Raw genomic sequence first — 21,545 nt, forward strand, 5'->3', positions numbered from 1 at the left:
AATAGAGTTGTTTAGATCAATTTTTTAATTATATTATATAATCAAAATATAGATATTAAAAATTAAAAATATAATCATCAAATTGATCTCAGATTCACTAGTAACTATTCAACTTCCAAATAAATCATAAATCTACTTTGATTTTTTTCCTTCTCTATTCCTTCTAAAATATACTTCAATTTAATAAGAAATATATAAATTCAAATTAATAAAAAGCGGAGAATAATGCCATTATTCAAAATTCATATACAATTTGTGTCTTAAAAAATCTTGGACCAAAAAGGTAATATGAAGGAAGCATTCTTATAATACAAATGATTTTTAATCAATGAAATTACAATTAAGTTATTTTTAAGTTTCAATTTCAATTAAAAAAAATATTTAAATATATAAATATAAATATTATTAAATTTATGATTATTATGAAAAAAAAAGTCATTTAAAACTAAAATCATGTCTTGTCTATTTAGAAGAGAAATTTTCAAAATTTGTAAAAATATTCTTTGTAAATTATTGGTTAGTTGTGGAATTGAAATTGAAAGTTTTATTAGAAAGCATAATGTGTTGAGTGAAAATTAATTTTAACTAGTATTATTGTTATAGTGCAATATTGGTGGGATGATGATCAGGTACTAGTAAACTCTAAACATACATTCTAAGTCTTGATTAATTTTTATCAATCTTATACAACATATTTTTAGTTTTGATTTAGGTATAGGTGATTTATTTAAAATTATTAAGAGAGAGGACATAATAAATAGTGGAGTTAGCAAGTAAGCTATTAGAGACTTGAAGTTGTTTGAGTGTTAATTAAAATGATTAATCTCTCCCTTACTTTCTTTAATAGATCCACCTATTATACTATTACACTAGCTTCTCCAATAAAATCTTCATATTAGTGCATTTAAAAAAAAATTTAAAGCAAGATCTTTTCATAATATGGTTTAAGAAGAACCATTAAACTAATGGACTATTTATTTCCTTCAATTTTCTTTTAAAAAAAAAAAAATTAAAAAATATTTTATTTTTTATTTATGATTATTTAAAATCATTTTATTTTATTTCATTATTTATTTTATGTTTATTTAAAAGAGTTAATTCATTGTTTACATTGATTTAAATAAAAAAAATTCTTTACATAGTATTATTATAAATTAGAATATGTAATTTTACAATCTCTAAAGTTTGATAATATTAATATAAAATTAGTTTAATATTAAATATAAAATTTTTACATATTAATATAAGTTCACAAATCTAAATTAGCATGCTTTGCTTAGATCTATTTGGTTAAATTTATTACTCAATTTATAAACTTAAATCATTCTTTTAATTCAATTTTTTTTTTTTATAATTATTAATTATCTATTACAATTTGTAATTAAAAATACTATCAAATTTGGATAAGAAAAATAAACTTGATTTTTCAAATATTTATTAATTATCTTTTAATGAAATTATTATGATCAATGTTAACATTTTATGCATCTAAGTTTCATTCAATAAATAAAATAAGACATAAAATTGAAGATTTTTGTAATTGGTTATCATCACAATTTAAGACTTGAATACTAGAAAGATTTGTTCACTACCATCAACCTACAATCTAATACTCAAATTTCATCTAAGATCTAAAATATACACCCAATATATACAAAAGAAGATACTATTGATGAAGATTTTCTCACTGTTGTCATCAACCTTGACACTCTAAAATTCAAATTACACCCACGATGTACAGAAAAATATTTAGTGATGATTGATAGATTCACATCTAAGTCACTATCAACCTTGACCAAAAAATATATATTGTGTAATTAAAAAATATGAACCATTTAACCAAAAAATATATATTATGTAGTTAAAAAATATGAACCACTTAACAAGTACATGTTAATAGTTGACTCTTACAAGTGTTAAATAATCATAATTGACTACTTTGAAATTAAAAATATTATATTTCAATTCATCATGTTGTATAATTCTAATTGAAGAAGGTGAAATTTTTTTAATCAATATTTCAAATGCCATATTCTACACATAAACTATGATTTCGTTCACAGAATAGTTTGTTTAACTCTGTATTTATTTTGTAGTTAAAATTTAAAAAAAAAACAAAAAAAAAACGATGTGAATGATGGCAAATGCATCATATGACTGAGCAGACTTTGGCACGGCTTCCCACTAGCTGGTGCCTACAGGTAATGCGCTCCAAACCCTCATAATGAATCGTACGCTTTTTCCCAACATTAGTGAAGACCGTTTCAAATTTAAGAGTGGTTGACAGAGCCGATAAATGCATCAACTGACATCGACTAAAACTTTATACGAGTTTTCCTCCCTATTTAAATAATGAAACACCATATGTGGTAGGTAGCTTGTCCTCGTTAATTATATGTTCTCACGATATTGCTCCGCTGGATAGACGTTGACAGGCTAAATTTTAATTGAATGGCCTGTCCTCACATGCTTTGCGTTGATGCTACACTGGATAGACGTTGATATTTAAACTTTAAATGTAGAGTACGGCTATGCCCCCTCTTAAAACGTTGAGTAGCACTCCTTACCCTCTACCGGTCAATATTAGTTGAATAAAAGATACACATGCTTACTGACTTGTCCACACATGCTTTGACCAGCATTACCCTCCTTTGGATATTAAGGAGTCTTCTGGTTTTGCCTCATCTGCAGTGCGTACAAGTGCTTTCTTCTGCTTTGTTCCACTCCATTTCCTACAACTTCTTTTCCCATTCATTCATTTGTTCATTAATGGTTTGAGCGCAGAGATCAAATTTGCTCATAACCTAATGGGTAACTCTTGCGCGTGCTGTAACCCTCCGTCTTCTAATAATAACAACCCTACGTCTTCTGATAATAAAAACCCTATAACTGATCTTGTGGATCGACCATCCCCTCATCCTCCTCCTCCCCCTCCTTCCCTTGAGACGGTCATTCAATCAATCAAACAATCCATCGGCAATGAAACCCCAACTCACAATATCGAGTTACTTATCAAGTTTATTGACAGCATGCTCCTCAAACTAAAGGTGATTACCCTTCACTTCTCAACCATCGTTCTTTGCTATCAGTTAATATTGATTTAATTAGCTGGGCGTGATTCTGTTTTTGCAGGCCCCTTCAGAATTACAAGAGGCATCAACCTCCTCTTCCGCTATTCCACTTGAATCTGTGGCTTGGGGAACCAGAGCTGCCTCCGACATCATAGCCACCATTTCAAAAGAAGCCAATGAATTAGAGGATTCGGTAAGGCGCTTATCATTGGTCTGCGTTGTTTATGGAGTTTCAGTCCTGTGAAACTGGGGTAATCGAATTATATTGCTTTGTTTATGTTTCAGGATGCGGCGAAAGAATTGGGAAGAGTGGCTTTAAAAGCCATAAAATTGGTGGGAGAGTCTCACTGGATATTCCTGGGATTGTCTATGGCCGCTTACGCCCTGGAGAGATGCGTAACGATGAGTGCTAATGTGACAGAGTGCAACGAGCTATTGGAGAAAATAGTTCATCTGGCAAAAGATGTGAAGAAGCTGGGAGAAACAACTCCTCACGACAGTGATAGACTATGCAAAGCTGTTCATGTCATAGTCGAAGGTACAATCCTCTGTTGTGATTACATCGCCGAAGGAAAGCCTCAGAGGTTGGTACATTTCACCTAATTCTTATTCCTTCGTAATTTGATTCGCATTGTGACTTTGGATCTATTCTAATTAGTTATGTATGTGTTGTGTAAGCGGAAGCGGAAGTAAAGAATAATTATAATTTGCACCATAAATTAGATGTATAGAAATTATGAAGAAAAAACAGATTTAACGTTGAACGGAAACACCCATGTATCCCTTTTCTTATTGTGGAGATAAAGATAATTATAATCTTTACAGCTATGCTTATTACAATCATGCTTACTGCTGCTGATGGCTGGACTATCTCTAGCAGACCTCCCAATCCCAAAGATGATTGGGGTTTTCATGATCTGACGAGCCACATTCTTTGGTAGGCACTGCTTTGACCGCCTAAAGTTGCTATTTATATTTTTTTTAATGAATAGTGTTTGATTCCGGCTTCGGCCGTGTGAACTTTTGTGGGGTGATCTTGTATCCCCCAACCTTTTTTTGTGAATTGTAATTTTAGTATATTAATTATTAATAGAAAAGGACTATTCATCAAAAAAAACAAATAACAACCACCATTCAAACATATAAAAAATTAGAATTATTTTTTAAAGGACCTATTCAATTTTCTTCTTGTCATTATCCAAAAATATGAATGATTTCAAATAATCTTTTGATAAACCTATTGAAAAAAATCACCTTGAGCTCTTTTGGGCTTCAATCTTACAAATGGGCCTATCTTTAACCCTTCAATAACTATGCCTATAGGTTCTAACTATGTCTTTTCTTTTCATCATTAGTCCATTTAGAAGGCTTGGGCTTCGCTCAGAAGTTCAAATCCTTTAATTATACTTAACAGTCCCAAATACATTTTGATGTCTATATTTTAGGATGTTCTCTACTTAAACTTTTAAAATTTGTTATCCTCTGGTTTCACCATAATAAGGTTGGTGAGGCTGGTGATTGTGGTAGTTTGAACTCTAATGGGGGATAATAATTGGTGAACCAAAAACATCTAGAAAATAGAAGCAAAGGAGAATAGACAAGAAACCAAAAAATGGGTTGTACATATCACAGGTCCTATCTATTAATTTATAAGGAAATAAATCATTAATTTAAAGTAGAAATCAGCTACAATAATAATGGGGGACAATTGAAATAGAAACACATGTTTATCATGGACGGTTGGCTTGTTGGGCAATGCTTGGATGGCTAAAGATGGTTGAGGCTAGTTGACCAGTCTATGCCAACAATAAATGGCTCATTAGGATAATTAATTTATCCTTGTTCACATTGTTGGATTATGTGGCTTCCAGCTTGGCTTTTTAATCTCCTTTGTCATACACTCATTCACTTACTCCACCTACCTCATTAATTATCCTTTATTTCTCTATGTCCAATGATTCTAGGCCCTTCCTTTACACTTTCTGGAAACTTCTTTTTGTAGAAAGGGCTCTACGTATTATCGCTGTTATGGCAATTTTTGGCAACAGAGATAAAAATCCAATACTTTGTTTTCAACAAAATGGTATCAGAGCTTGTAGAAGATCTAGGCATTATTTTTATGGGAAAATATCATTGTGGGTGAAGGGCAAATGAGAACAAAGTTGAAGATCTAAGGAGGAGATTATAGTTGTTTGAGGAAAGAAGAGAAAGGGTATGTAGTTTTACAAGAGAGAAAGTATTTAGTGTTAAATCATGGTATGAACCAATAAAAGTATTTCACAACCACAAATTCCAACTTTTAATGGAAAAAATTATGATTATTGGAGCATTAAAATGAAAAATCTTTTTCATTCTCAGGATGTTTGGGATTTAGTTGAAAGTGGATTCCCTGAACCAGCAAACTAGCAGGCATATCAAGCTCTTTCACAAGCTAAAAAGGATTTATCAAAGGAAAATAGGAAAAATGATGCTAAGGAATTGTTCTTTATTCAGCAGGCAGTGGAGGAAGCAATATTTTCAAAGGTAGTTGTTGCCACAAGCTCAAAGAAAGTATGAGACAACTTGCAATCAACATACCAAGGCATAGGCAAGGTAAAAACTTCAAAGTTACAAAATCTTAGAAGAGATTTTGAAAACTTACAAATGAAAGATTCGAATTCAATAGATTCATTCTTCACTCATGCAATGGGGATAGTAAATTAGATTAGATCTTATGGAGAAACCCTTGGGGATCAACAAGTTGTAGAGAAAATACTTAGAAGTCTACCAAATAAGTTTGATTCAAAAGTTGCAGCCATTGAAGAATCTAAGGATCTCTCTCCCAACTATCAATAGATGAGTTAATGGGTTCTCTCTTATCACATGAACAAAGGTTGAATTGTTCAGGAACTTCATCATTATAAAATGCTTTCAAGACTCAACTTTCATTTGGAAAAACAAGAGAAAGATCAGATTATAGCAGAGGCAGAGGATGTTTTACACCAAGAGGAGGAAGAGGAAATCCACAGTTTGAGAGTAGAAGACCAGCATCAAGTTCACAAAGCCATTTCACATCAACAAGAGGAAGGGGGAGCAACCATCCTCACAACCATCATTAAGGAGAAAGGTATGACAAATCTAACATCCAATGTCATTATTGTAATAAATTTGGGCACTTTGCATCTGAGTGTAGAAAAAGACAATATAACATGAATAGGAAAAAGACACATTTTATAAATGAAAATCAGCCTAACACTAGTGAGCAAAACACCATCTTGATAACATGCAATGTTGCACAAGAGAGTTCTAAAGAAGTATGGTTCTTAGATAGTGGTTGTAGTAACCATATGAGTGAGACTAAGGAGATATTCTCAACAATAGATGAATCAGTTAACTCGGAGGTTAAGTTGGGGAATGATCATCAAATTTCATTCATGGAAAAAGGGCCAATTAGCATAAGAACTAAGAAAGGTGAAGAAAAGAAAATTCCTGATGTATATTATGTTCTTGGATTGCAACACAATCTCACAAGCATTGGGCAACTAGTACAAAAGGGATACAGAATACATTTTGAAAATGGTGAATGCGTGATTCTAGATAAAAAAAAACCAAGCAATAGGCTGATTGCAAAAGTTGAAATGACCCAAAATAGAATGTTCCCCCTTAAAATTCAAAGTGAACTATTTTTAGAGCCAAAAGAATTGCAAAAGGTAACCAAATCAGCTTTTAAAGCTTCATAAAAAAATGAATCTTGGCTATGGCACTTAAGGTTTGGTCATTTAAACTTCAAAGGGTTGCAACTCTTATATAAAAAACAAATGGTCCATGGGTTGCCATCAATAGAGCCACTTAAGACAACATGTGAGAGTTGCATTTTGGCAAAGCAACATAGAGAAAAATTTCTAGTTGGAAAGTCTTATAGAGCAAAACATCCACTTGAAATAGTCCATTCAGATCTTTGTGGGCCAATGCAAACACCATCCTTAAGCGAAAAACTTTATTTCTTGACATTTATTGATGACTTCAACAAAAAAGTTTGGGTTTATTTTGTGAAGTATAAATCAAATGTATTTGTTATTTTTAAAGAATTCAAGGCAAAAAGTTGAGAAAGAAAGTGGATACTCTATCAAAACATTAAGAACTGATCAAGGTGGAGAATACATATCAAATGATTTTCTGATTTTTTGCAAAGAAAATGGCATATAGAAACAATTTACAGCAAGGCACACTCCACAACAAAATGGAGTAGCAGAAATAAAAAATAGAACAATTATGGAGATGACAAGAAGTGTGCTAAAGGAGAAACACTTACCAAATGAGTATTGGGCCGAAGTAGTTGCATGTTCAACATACATACTAAATAAATGTCCAACAAAAGTAGTAATAAATAAAACACCAAAAGAAGCTTGAAGGAAAAGGAGGCACAAAATAGCACATTTGAGAGTATTTGGTTGTGTGGCATACTCATTGGTACCTCAAGAAGTGAGACAAAAATTGGATAATTGAGGAGAGAAGTGCATATTTGTGGGATATAATGAACAATCCAAGGCATATAGGATATAATGAAGAATGAAACTTGGGATTTGGTAGAGCTTCCTAAAGGCAAGGATGTGATTGGGGTTAAGTGGGTTTACAAAACAAAGTATAATGCGGATGGAAACGTAGAGAAATACAAGGCAAGACTAGTAGCCAAAGGCTTCACACAACAATTGAGTATAGACCACAATGAGACATTTGCACCCGTGGCAAGATTAGACACTATTAGAATGGTTTTATCCATAGCAGCCCAAAATAATTGGAAGGTTTATCAGATGGATGTGAAATCAGCATTCTTGAATGGCATTTTAGAAGAAGTGTATATAAAACAGCCACTGGGATATGAAATTTTGGGAGAAGAACATAAGGTATACAAGCTGAAAAATGCACTATATGGCTTGAAGCAAGCTCCTAGAGCTTGGTATAGCAGAATAGACTCTTATTTTATGAATAATGGTTTTAGTAAGTGTGGTTATGAACCAACTTTGTATGTCAAAGTGAGCAATGAAGGAGAAATATTGATAGTTTGCTTATATGTAGATGATTTGATATTCATCGATAATATGTCAATTAACAATTTCAAGGTAGCCATGAAAAATGAATTTGATATGACTGATTTGGGGCTCATGAGATATTTTCTTGGGATAGAAATAAATCAAAATGATCAAGGCATTTTCATTTGTCAAAGTAAGTATGCTACTGATTTGTTGAAAAGATTTAAAATGACAAATGTGAATTTAGCCCCTACGCTAGTTGCATTGGGTTAAAACTTAGCAAGAATGATAAAATTTCTAATGTAAATGCAACTTTATTCAAAAGATTAGTTGGCATCCTTCTATACTTGACAAAGATTAGTTGGCAACCTTCTATACTTGACAGCTACAAGACCTAACATAATGTATGTAGTTAGTCTCATTTTTAGATTCATGGAGAAACCAAAAGAAAATTATTGGAAAGCTGGAAAGAGAATTTTGCGGTATATAGCTGGAATAAAGAATTTTGGGATCCTATATGCACCTTCAGATGATTACAAGCTGATTGATTATACAAATAGTGACTGGACAGGTAGCTTTGATGATAAGAGAAGTACTTTGCGCTATATCTTTCACCTAGGATCAGGAGCTATCTCTTGGGCATCAAAGAAACAACCAATTGTGACACTTTCATCAGTTGAAGCAAAATATGTTGTAGCAACATCAGTAGCTTGTCAAGTTATGTGGATGAGAAGAGTACTTTCAAACTTGAAGCATCCACAAGAAGAACTTATAAAAATATATTGTGATAATGATTCAACAATTGCCTTATCAAAAAATCATGTTTTCATCAATGTAGCAAACATATAGATATAAGATATCATTACATTCATGAATTAGTGAACAATGGTGACATTTATGTTGAGTTTTGTAGGTCCAAAGAACAATTGGCTGATATTTTCACAAAGCCCCTTACAAAGAATGTTTTTGAGAATCTCTGAGAAAGGATTGGCATTGCAAACATACATGGTAGTGAAGATTAAGGGGGGGTGTTGGATCACATGGCCTCTGGCCTGGCACTTTTCAATCTCCCCTGCCAAACATTCGTTCACTTCCTCCACCTACCTCATTTATTATCCTTTACTTCTCTATGTCCAATGATTCTAGGCCCTTCTTTTACACTTTCTGGAAACTTCTTTTTGTGGAAAGGGCTCTATGTATTTTGGCTGTTATGGCAATTTTTGGCAATAGAGATAAAAATCCAATACTTTGTTTTCAACACACATCCCTCCATAAATTAATTATCTTTTTTTTTCCAGATATGCCCCCATAATCGAGAATGGATGGGTTCTGGCCTAAAGTCTTGTTAGGTACCCATTTACCATCACTTATCAAATACTCTCATTCATATTGTTTCTCCCACATGACAATCACTTTGGGGTTTTACGATTTTCCCCTAACCGATGCAATTTTGAAGTAGTTTCAAACTCACCAACAACTTTACAAACATCACACAAGTAGTTTTAAGATCATCACAAACTTCACACTAAAGTGGTTTAGGCTCACCACAAACCTCACACAAATAGTTTTAGGATTACCATAAACCAAGCACTCATTGGTTCTAATGACCACAAATCATCACTATGGATCTCTCTTTTTTTGTACCTACATCAAAATTGGTTATTGAGTCCATATAAAAAGAAGTGTATCTGCCAAGATACATGGGTACCCAATCATTGTATTCACCAATTGTATAGGAATCCTTTTCAAATATACAGTTCATCAATACATTAAACCAAAAAGTTTTGTGGTGTTTCACAACCAATAATGCACCTCATACATTTGCTTAGCCCATTAACAAACATTCACTAATTCAATCTCATCACTTTGTTGAGGGATACTAAAGGAATGTTTTGACATTGATTTACAAAAACTCACTCACCGCCAAACCAGAAACTTTCAAGCCAAATCAAAGTACACACCTAAGAAATACCTCATTGCACCATGACAAACAACTCACCACTAATCTAAACTATTTTCTCTTATTGCAACCACAACTAACTTCAATAACTATTCTATAACATAAAAAATGCATACTTCAAACAAAAACACATAATAGAACACTTCTAATAGAAGCAAAATAAGCTTTCACCTTCAACTTTAGCTTCCTTCTTTTTATGACTTCTCTCTTTTTCATAGCAAGCCTCCAATCTCTTATTTTTCTTCTCACAATGCACATTTCTAAGTCCAAGTTGCACTATCAGCAAACTATCATTCAAATTCTTTTAATCATTTTCTACAATAATTCGATCAAACACTCTCATAAGAAGTGTGTATGCACTCTCTAACACTCTCACTTGCACAGAGGTACACCACAGGTCACTAATCTCTAACTGGTAGCTTCACACAATGTTTTTCTTTTGCCTTTGTTTTGCATACTCCTTGCAATTGCATCATCTTCACCAATCTCAACTAGCTATATACTTAGGTAGCTTCAACTTTTTTTACATCCAACACTTGGTCTCTCTTGATAGTTTTTCCTTTAATCTGCCCACTTTTCATCGATCTAGATGTGTCCACTTCACCACAATAAGCTATGCCAATCAGCAAACAAACTTATGGATCACTCTTGATCTCTGCTTCAAACTACTTACACAATATTCTCTCCCTTTGGCTCTAATGTTAAGTTACAAATATTACTTTCTTTGATACCAAGTTAGAAATATTACTTGCTCCGATACCAAGTTATAAAACATAAGAAAAGGAGATAATCTAACAGATGAGAAACCAAAAAATGGGCTCTATAGATCAGAGGCCTAGTCTATTAATTTATAAGGAAATACATCATAAATATATAGTAGAAATCAGCTGCAATATTAATGGTGGACAATTGAAATAGTAAACATGTGTTTATCATGATCGTTGGTCTTCTAGGCAATGCTTGGATGGCAAAAAACAGTTGAGGCCGGTTGGTTTGTGCTAACAATATATGGCTCATTGGGATAATTAATTTATCCTTGTTTATGGAAATGCTTGCTTTCTGTCGGGAATACAATTGGCAATTTAGATGCTTTGCAATATCATGGGATGCAATTTTTCGCAGCGATAATAAGAAATTTTCTATGATTTATTTTCTATCTCTATCTCCATTTCCTCTCTACTGCCATTCTTAAATATCATATTTTCTACTACTACTTTTACATATTGTATACTAGAAATCACACCTTAGTGTGCAATAGGTATGTCATATTTGTATGGAAAGTCAAGTAAGTATTTATCTCATTTTCAATCTCTTCTTCTCATCTTCTCTATATCCTTATCTCATTGTTGATATATCTTAGCAGCTATATATCTTTCTATCTCTCCTTGTTTATCTCTCCCTATGTATCTCCTTTGAGTTATTTATATCTTTACATCTCGATCTCTCTCTATTTATCTATCAATTTATCTCTCATCTATATCTATATTCATCTCTATCTATATCTCTATTTTTACCTCTCCATCCCTTCCTATCCCTAATATATCTCCCCTATTGTTTCTCCAACTCTTTATCTCTCCCCATCTTCATATTTATTTGTGTGTGTGTGCGTGTGTGTGTGTATATATATATATATATATTCCTTCTTATCTTTCAGCGTTTTCTTCTCCATCTCTCTATCTCTATTTATCTTTGTCTTTTCTTGTTCCACTCTCTATCTCCCTCTATCTACTCCCTCTTTCTCTCTCCCTCATCTCTCTAATCCCAAATACACATCCATCTCTACATTCACCTACTTGTCCCTCTCATTATTAATCTATCTCTACTCCATCGTATGTACCTATATTTATCTTTTCTTGCTTGTTTTATCTTATTAGTTTATGAGCTACCACATGAAATCTATATATAAAATATGTACAATTTTTTAAAAATTTATAAATATTTGATTTGATTTATTTCAATTATATTACTGTTATGTACACAAACTTTTTTTTTGCAGCACTTCCCTATTTTATCAAAAATTAATTTAAATGTACAATTTTTTGAATTCTTAGAATAACTAATTTATGACTTGCGTATTTCTTATGGTCTAATCTATAGATTTAATTGGGCGTAGAGTAAAATTTCCCATAAAACATCTGATTTTCTATGATGTTTCCTCTTACTTCACGTTTCCAAGTTAGAAGATAACATTTAAGTTCTAAAGTATTTATTAAAATGTTTGACAGGGCTTCCCATCAGTAAAAGTAATAGGTAACGACTCCTTTTGTGAAACTAATGCTGCAACAAATGAGAAATAGAATAACAACAACCCACAATAAGAAATGAAAATTTTTAAAGTTGCATATAAGATGTGTGTGTGTAATAATAATGGGAACCTTTATATGTTGGACGAGTTTAGTTTCTCATTTCTCATTTGTGGTTTTCTGGTATATTTAGACAAAACCATAGGCTTTATGTATATTAAAGCTATTTTTCAATTCACACCACTGATATATTACACCCACTATATAGCAGGAGGGAGAAATTTATGCGCTATTATTGTAATTGAATATGTGCATCTAATATGCCCAACTCACTGAGATAAAATCTCCTGATATTAATACTTTATTCCAGTGATTGTGTTAGAATAATGTGTATACATAGTTTAGAATAGTGTGTGTTACAATTGGCAGTTTAGATGCTTTGTTATTCTTTAAAGCACAAATTTTGTATAATTTTCAGGTGGACTATTACATTCATCATTATTTGTATATACTACAAAATCACACAATTGTGTCTCACCTTCAATTGCAACAAAAGCTGTATTTTTCTTCAACTTCCAATCAATGAGATGTTTGGCCCGTTGAGTACATGTCTATTTTTCTCTCTTTAATAAAAACATTGTAGAAGATCTCATGTCTGGTCATCCAAAATCCATTAAAAGCACTCTTCTCACCATTAACTTGCTCTGATACCAAATGAAAGTGCTAAAATATAAAATGACTGATTTTATTGATTCAAATTTCAATTGGATATATTCGGATACATATAGAATAATCAGATTCATATTTGAATAGCTTTATATACCTTTATTTTCCTTTTTTGAAATTACTTACAACTTCCCAACAATTAAATATTCAACTAATTTATTTATTTAATCTAAACTTAGAAACTAACCTAATTAATGTAATAAATCTAACATATTCATGAAAATAGAGTCATCAAGAAAATTTATTCATTAATAGATTTTTTTATAGCTAAAAATTGATAGAAGAATTTAGTATTACTATCTTCCAATGTATCTCTCACTGTAAACTGAATCTCCAAAATTTATTCCCTCAACTAGTTTTTATTAAGGAAAATGTTTCAAAATGAGGACTTGTTCCTATCCCTTAAATTGGCCTTAACAAGCTTCAATTTAATCACCAATCTCAACATGGTTGTACCCTGGACATGTGCAGTCCACCGAAGAGATAGGAGATCTTTAAATTTTTGGATGATATGTCCACATCAATGTAAAGCTGGAAGAAATATTCCTTGTCTTATTTCAGTCCCAACTGAGCAAGATAGAACATGATCTAATCCAAACTAATAAGAGAAGACAAGTTACAGCAATCGTAGTTGGAATATTTCTAACCTTATTTTGCATGAAGATGAGAAATAGCAATAATTGATTATATTGGATGATTTTGATAGGTACTGGCTTGCTACCGCAATCCAAGCTCAACTTGAGAAGACTGGTAAGAGTATTCAAGATATTACATCTTCTCTCACTCTCTCCACCGTTGCAGACATTAAAAGGCAACTTACTCGGCGTATAGAGCAATCTCCTCAGAAGCTTCTCGACTTCAAGCCAGGTGCGCGTTGTCCACATGCATCATTAGTAGCCTCCATTTGTATTGGAAGGTGTTTGTATTTGTTGTCATGTTATCTTCTTATTGTCTTTCCTGTTTAAAATATATGCAGAGGGTATAGAGGAGAGAGTAGCACAAGTGAAAGAAATGGTGGATTTGGAAGGCAGTGAAGCAGTTGCAGCGCTTATATTATGGGGTTTTGGAGGCGTTGGGAAGAGTGTTTTGGCATCCACAGTCATTCAAGAGTTGGACTGCGTTTCCAAAGGTTTTATATTTTGTATGGTGATAATTGACGACAAAATGGCAGACAAGACATCTCACATCCCCAAGCTACAAAAAGATATAATTAATGATTTTGGAGGAGGTAAAGTGGATTTGCGAAATGCAAAGGAAGGGCGACAACAAGTGCAGCGAGTTGTGGAAAACAAAAGTTGTTTATTGTTTATTGACAACGTGGTTGACTCTTCTTACATCAAAGATCTTTTGCCATCAGAATTTCTGCAAGAAGAGATAACGGATTGCTCAGAGGAAGAGAAAACTAGTTCAGTGGAGGTATCAAAAGAGGCGAGGTTAAGGATTGTTATAACCTCTCGACAAAATGATATAAAACATTTGCGAAGAATAAAAAAACTGTGTGACTACCACGTAGATCCCATGTCTTATCGTGCGGCCAGAGTCATCCTGCGCAAAACAATTTTAGATGAAAGCCAACTCAAAGGGGACTTCGATGAAGAGGGGCGTATAAACGCCGTTGCTGAAGCATGCAAAGGTGTCCCGCTGCTTTTGTCTGTTTTTGGAAATCACTTGAGGGGTGAAAGGCGTGAGAATGCTTACGAGGAAGTCCTGAATGCCCTTACGGAGGGAGACATTGATAGATTTGATGATGAAGGCAACCTGAGCGAAAAGCTTATGTTTGTGTACGATAAAATGAGAGATCAAGAAGCTAAAGAAGCATTTCTTGATGTTTGTACATATTTTCATGGTTGGCGATGGGAAGAGGTTGGTGTTATTGTGGATTCAAGTAAGCTTGAAGTTCTCCAGAAGAGAGGATTAGTGAAGAAAGATGAGGCAGGGAATGTGATTGTTCATGACATCCTTCGGTTGATGGGAAGTAAAGCGGCAAAAGAAACTAGAATTACAAATAATAAGGAATTTTTGGCCGTGGCGGAAGATGAATACAAGCTGAAAAATGTGAAAGGCGTAACCCTTCTGGACAATTCCTGTTTAGCTAATATTGAATCTACGCATTTAAATGCCATGCGACATTCTTTGAGGGTCCTCAGGCTTGGAGATTGGGTGGTAATAAACGGCCTCTGCGATGGAGGTTTCACAAATCTCAGATATCTCTATAAGGGTGACGTCGCTGGTTTTCCGTTTACAGATGCTTCCAAAATGGAGAAGCTCACACGTTTGTCCACTAAGTCGAAGACAGGCATTGATTTACGTCAGGTAAGTGTGCAATTTAAAGCCGTGTCATCATTTAAGTTATATTTTTTATTCTAAAATATAACAGCTTTCCAAAGTGCTATTTGTCGTTTACGAACAGTGGAAGCTCCAAAATTTGCGATTTTATTAGTAAAAATGGTTTAATTTAGTATTTTCGAATTTGTTTTCAAGATTGAATTTCTGGAAGAATGATTTTTTATTCAATTTATAGAATAATTAAAGATTTAACCATTCATGTTTAGACAATATGATGGAACTTGAAAGTTTTGAATAACAGTTAAAGTGATTACTGGAAGGGTCTAAATTGGCCGGTCAATTCTAATTGGAAACTTTTTATAATATTTTGAAGTTGTGATTTATTGTAGATAAGGACATAAGAAAAATAAAATAACTCAATCTTAAATTCAAGAGTCAAACACAAGATTATATCATTTCTCATTTTAGTATTAATTTTAATATAAATATATAATACACCATGCTCTGCCAAATATAATATATGATTACATTTCAAATAATACACTTTCACGATACATAATCTCAATTATGATCACAAACAGATGTGAAGTGCAATACATAAAAACCATACAATGTTGACAATCAAAGTTTTTCAGCAAGAATCCTATTCATCCAAGCACAACACAATTGACTGTTGTTTACAGTAGATTTGCAGTCTATTTACCCGCAACTAATATATACAGAAAATTTAAAGAGTCTATATTTTACATCGAAAACGGAAGAATACGAACTTCATGCTAAATATTTTTGATATCGTCCTATCAAATATGATTTTACAGCTACCCTTCGAAATTTTAATTCTCTGAATCTTCAATGCTGACAGCTTCCTCCGTCTCTAATTTCCATAATACTACAAGATCCAGGTTGCGAGGAGCTTGCAACGCTTCCACTTGAATATCTGAAAAAATTGAAAATATTTGGTGTGAGTGCAAGCAAGTCAGTAAAGCTTCCGGAAGGGTTCAAGCTTCCCGCATCTCTAGAATGGCTGAGCTTAAACAACTGCACAGAGCTGCCAGAATCGTTCAGCCACTTCTCAAATATTGAGTTTCTTAATCTGAGCAAAAGTGATTTCCAATCTTTGCCTGAAGGATTCGGACGACTTGCCAGATTGAAAAGGTTGTATATGAACTATTGTCCCCGACTCAAATCTCTCTCAGAAGGATTCGGCTCCCTATGTTCATTGACTACTCTGAGTGTAAAGGAATGCGGCTGTTTAGAAAATTTACCTACTGACTTTGGAAGGTTGACTGCACTGCAAAAGCTCTGGATGGGAAAATGCGAGGGTTTGACGACACTGTCTGAAGACTTTGGCGGCTTATCTTCTCTTGAATACTTGGATATAACGGGATGTATCAGCTTAAAGCGACTCCCAGAAAGTTTTTCAAAGCTTTTCATAAAATCCCTTGTTCTGGAATCGTTGCTTAGTTTAGAAGAACTTCCACAAAGTATTGGAGGCATGTCATCTCTTACTCGCCTCATACTAGAATCTTGCAACTCTTTAATTACTCTTCCCAGTAGCCTTGTGAAATTGAAAATGTTACAGTATTTGAAAATAAGTAACTGCGTCAAGCTTGCTGCTCTTCCCAAGGCCTTTGCCAAGCTAAGTTCCTTAACGTACTTGATTGTGGAAGATTGCCCTGTTCTGGAGGAGTTGCCTGATGGATTTGAAGCACTTCCCGTGTTGAAAATACTCGTGCTGAGAAGATGCAGAAATTTAGTCAATCTTTCACCGGGACTCGGCAAGCTCACCTGCTTAGAACAGCTGTATATTGACAGCTTGCCCTTGTCGAGTCTTCCGAAAGGATTCGGCAATTTGAAAAGATTATGGAAATTATCTATATACAACGGATTCAAATTGGAAACACTGGCGGATGATATTGAAAATTTGGTCACATTGAGGACACTGCAATTGAGCTTATGTCCTATATTGGATGGGACAACTATGGAAAACATAGTGAAATTGCAAAATTGTTCTTACGTATCTATTGATTTGAGTGCTAAATTGATTCAATGGTGGGAAGGAATGCAGAACAAGGAAAAATATCCTATGTTGATTTTCACGAGCAGAAAGGATCCTTCCACTAAGGTGTGTATAAAGTCCATTACGATGAAAGAGCGGTTTACCTTTTTCAATTCTAATCATTCTAGTGTTTTCTTTTTTATTATAAATTTATCGGTTCTGGTCTAGAAATATGTGGCTTGGCAAAGGGCTGAAATTTACATTCTTTTAATTCGCGTACTGCTGTTTTGTTTTGGTTCAGGATGTGGATTGGCAAAGGGCTGCAAGAGCGGCCTTGTTCCATCTAAATTGTAAAGAGTTGAGTGCCACCAGTGATGAACTGATAGATTGCTCTTCCATGGCCATTAACATGGACACAACTGTTGCAGTCATTTCACTCCCTCTCCATTTGCAATCCCATCATGAACATCATTTGAAAAATATGTGCGAGTTGGCAAAGAAAAGATCAAGGACAAATTGTTCAGGGCAGCATCAGATTATAATTTGTGTCAGAGGAGCTGAATTGGATGAGCAGAGAGCGAGTGCAGAGGAAGAGGAAGAGATGATCAGAAAAGCTCTCAAGTGGCTGCCACAACGATCCTGTGCGATTCCTGTCGCCGACATCAGACGCCGCTTTTTAGTAAAGGACGTCTTCTTTGGGTCTTATGCGGTAGAAAGCAAGCTTGTGTGTTTCATGGCGGATGTGCGGGTGCCGGGTAACTGCATATCATTTCAGGATGGCGAAACAATTGGAGAAGATGAGATTTCAGAAAAGCTGAAGCAAAACTTTCAGAAGTCCAAAAGTGAGGAGGGAGGAAAGAATACTGCTGACGAGCTCCAAGAATGTTTGAAACTTCTTTGCAACGACGAAGAAGAAGAAAGTGAGTGTGAGATGGCCGTCCTATCCCCAGCTCCGAGAGAAGTAAGCATGTTTAAGAAGTTGGCACAAGCATTGAAGACAAAAGACATTCATTTCTTCATTGATTGCAACATGAACAAGGTACGTCTGATTATTGTTACTTAAATCAACCAATCCAATAAATCTGAGGTTTTATGATTTAGAAGGAAAAAGAGTTGATAATTATTCCATTTTACTCTTCACATTATTATTATTAATTATAATATTTGTTTTATATTTTTAAAGGTTAAACATATATGAGGTTCAAAATGTATAATTTCATATTATTATATAAATACAAATAATAATTTATATTTTTTATTGATTAGAAATTATGTAATTTTAAAGTAAATTAAATTATTTTTTAACATTTTAAAGTATATAAATAGATCTAATTCATGTAATTCAACGCAGGTTCAAATAGATCAATTGAAAGGAAAAGATATATGTCTCTTTATATGTGACTTGAAGACTTTAGAACATAAAAAAATACAACAAATTGACAAGGATCTTCAAAGTTTTGATTTTCAAGGAGTGTGGATTCCTATATCAAGCAATGAAAATAATGGAATTGGCACTTATATAAGGACATGTAGCTACATGTCTCTAGTAGCTCTTCTATGTCCTCTCAACATTTATGACAACAATGAAATTACTCCACATTTCATTCTTCTCAACAAGGAAGGGAAAATAATTAGAAGAGGTCCATTATCACTTGTGATGTCATGGGACATAAAAGCTCATTCAATTATGGAATTTTCAGTGAAAAAAATCATTTCCAAGATGGATGACAAATCAGCACTAGAATATCTTCTAGAAGACATGGATATTCTAGATCATGAAGGGAATAAAGTAAGCTATCATCTAACATTTATTAGTTTATTAGTTTTTAAATCTAACCATTTCAAATTGTATAAATCTCACACTTCTTTGGTCTACATGCAGGTGGAGAAACAAATATTTTGTAAGAAACCTATCTTTTTGTATGTTGAACCTCTTGCGCACAAGCTTAAAATGAAGTGTGAGTTTGACCAATTAGCACAAGTGCATAAATATTTCAAAATTCTATACATAGGGCACTACTCTATCATGCAAGAAATAGATATGGAAGCATCCAAAAAGGCCTATGAAGGTTCAATACACAAAATGCAGTGGCTTAAACTTTCATTTTGGGATATGGTGAAGTTTTGGGACAGGTGCAAGTTCTTATCAACTAATTTTGTGCAGAAAGTGAACTTTCCTTTCACACTTACAAAGCTTGGGAAGAAATTATATGTTGATAAAAAATGGTTAATTTTCCTAGATGGTGATGGAATCATTGCTGGAAGCGGAAAAGAGGTGATGGATATTATGTGTCAATCAATTGAGGAAAATAATGATCACATAGAAAATATGATGTAGCGTGAATTGATAAAATCTAATTTAGAAAGTGGAATATGTACAAGAGTAGTGCGAGCATACTTTAGTGATGAAATATCAAACCACCCCCAACATCCACATCATCCTTTGTCATTAATGATTGCACAAACATATAGAATTTGTGATGTTTGCAACTCAAAATTCAAGGATGTATACTTGGATCACCAAAGGACATATAGGTGCAAGAGTTGCGATTGGGACTTATGCAAGAACTGTTGGAAGTTGTTTGCTAAAAACAATGTGCAAACAATGTTGGAGTTTTAAAACGTATTCCATATCAAGTTCATGAAGTTGCAATGTCTGTAATATATTTATTTTTTCCAAGTTTTATTAGATAACCCATGATATTACTTTTAAGAAATTTATTATAAATTTTGATGTTGTATATTAATGACTTATTATCTTGGAGTATTTTCCTTATCAAATTCAGAGATTTTTAACCTCTATATTATAACTTATTTTCTATCCAACTCAATGAAAGCACCCTTGATATTACCTTGAAAGTTTTAGCTATAAATTTTAAGATTTTAATAGTATGAATCATTGTATTATTATAATGGGTCAAGTTTCCTCCATGAAAAAATGAAAGCTATGGAATGTCTTCTTATATAAAGTCATCCAAGTACATGTCTAACAACTCTTCTCATTCCTATGATAAGATGTCAAAAAAGTTAACAAACATTTACCCATCATCAATAAAGTAGGAAGATGATTTGTAGAGTCTCATTATCACTTGCAATACTATGGGACATAAATTTCTATCTATCTAAAAAATCTAAATTGAAAAAAAATCAATCCCAACTTCCAAGCTATATGATAATGAAGTCAACAACTTCTTTTAGATGACATGGATATTCTAAATCATCAAGAAATTAAAGTAAGTTAACCAAGTTACATTTTAATAAATAATTATAATAATTAATAATGATGGTTAAAACTATTATGAATAATTATTATTCTTACTATTATTATGTCTAAAGTGTACTTATGATTTATATTAATTTCATATTTTTTTTAACATTCTTAAAATTGATGAATTCTAGAGATAGAAATAGAGGAATATGCATCCTACCATTCCAAAAAGAAAGGATAGTTGAATAATAAGCGAGGATCTTATTAATGCAAACATGATTTACTACACAAATTTTGATGTTATCCTTTCAGAGTTATTTATCTGACTATTTAAAAGCCAAAATATTACTAACTATTAGTGTCTCACTAAAAGAAAATATCAAAAGAACCAAACCTTGTATAATCTATAATGTCTCCTTTTATAGAGAATGGATGAGATAAAAATATATATTGATCATTCACAAATTTAGATTAACACTAAAAATGATTTTTAGAAATTTTCTCTACAATAGCTTATTTATGCATTCCTTTAAAGGGTTCATAAAAAATTTAAACTACTACTAGAAGACATTTAAAATTGTATAAATAGATTTAATCCATGTAATTCAATGTAGGTTCAAATAGATCAATTAGAAGCAAAATATATGTGACTTGAAGACTTTAGAACATAAAAAATACAAAAAATTATACAAGGATCTTCAAAGTTTTAATTTTCAAGGAGTCTGGATTCCTATATCAAGCAATGAAAGGAATGGAACTAGCACTTATATAAGGACATGTAGCTACATGTCTCTAGTAGCTCTTCTATGTCCTCTTATAATTTATGACAATAATGAAATTACTCCACATTTCATTCTTCTCAACAAGGAAGGAAAAATAATTAGTAGAGATCCATTATCACTTGTGATGTCATGGGACATAAAAGCACATTCATTTATGGAATTTATAGTGAAAAAAACAATTTCCAAAATGGATGACAAATCAGCTCTAAAATTTCTTCTAGAAGACATGGATATTCTAGATCATGAAGGGAATAAAGTAAG

The 21,545-nt window shown here is 32.9% G+C and overlaps 1 protein-coding gene across 1 annotated transcript; it reads left to right on the forward strand.

The window, feature by feature from the left end:
- The first annotated feature begins 2,572 nt into the window (after nt 1-2,572).
- Nucleotides 2,573-20,048, forward strand: LOC149537081 (uncharacterized). The gene is made up of 9 exons (XM_089807054.1): nt 2,573-3,047; nt 3,133-3,264; nt 3,357-3,655; nt 13,716-13,876; nt 13,986-15,322; nt 16,158-17,420; nt 17,596-18,333; nt 18,646-19,083; nt 19,177-20,048. Exons 1-9 carry the CDS (start codon nt 2,808-2,810, stop codon nt 19,630-19,632), a joined length of 5,064 nt encoding a protein of 1,687 aa, XP_089663180.1. The 5' UTR covers nt 2,573-2,807; the 3' UTR covers nt 19,633-20,048.
- The last annotated feature ends 1,497 nt before the right edge of the window (nt 20,049-21,545 follow it).

This window comes from Cupressus sempervirens, chromosome 10 (assembly GCF_028749045.1).
Source record: "Cupressus sempervirens isolate cs-2001-9-10 chromosome 10, ASM2874904v1, whole genome shotgun sequence".
NCBI lineage: Eukaryota > Viridiplantae > Streptophyta > Pinopsida > Cupressales > Cupressaceae > Cupressus > Cupressus sempervirens.

Bases quoted from the DNA above. Each gene is read 5' to 3' on its own strand.
- LOC149537081 (XM_089807054.1), top strand. From the start codon at position 2,808: ATGGGTAACTCTTGCGCGTGCTGTAACCCTCCGTCTTCTAATAATAAC. The intron at 3,656-13,715 runs GTTGGTACATTT...TGATTTTGATAG, and splicing joins GCCGAAGGAAAGCCTCAGAG to GTACTGGCTTGCTACCGCAA. The intron at 13,877-13,985 runs GTGCGCGTTGTC...AAATATATGCAG, and splicing joins GCTTCTCGACTTCAAGCCAG to AGGGTATAGAGGAGAGAGTA.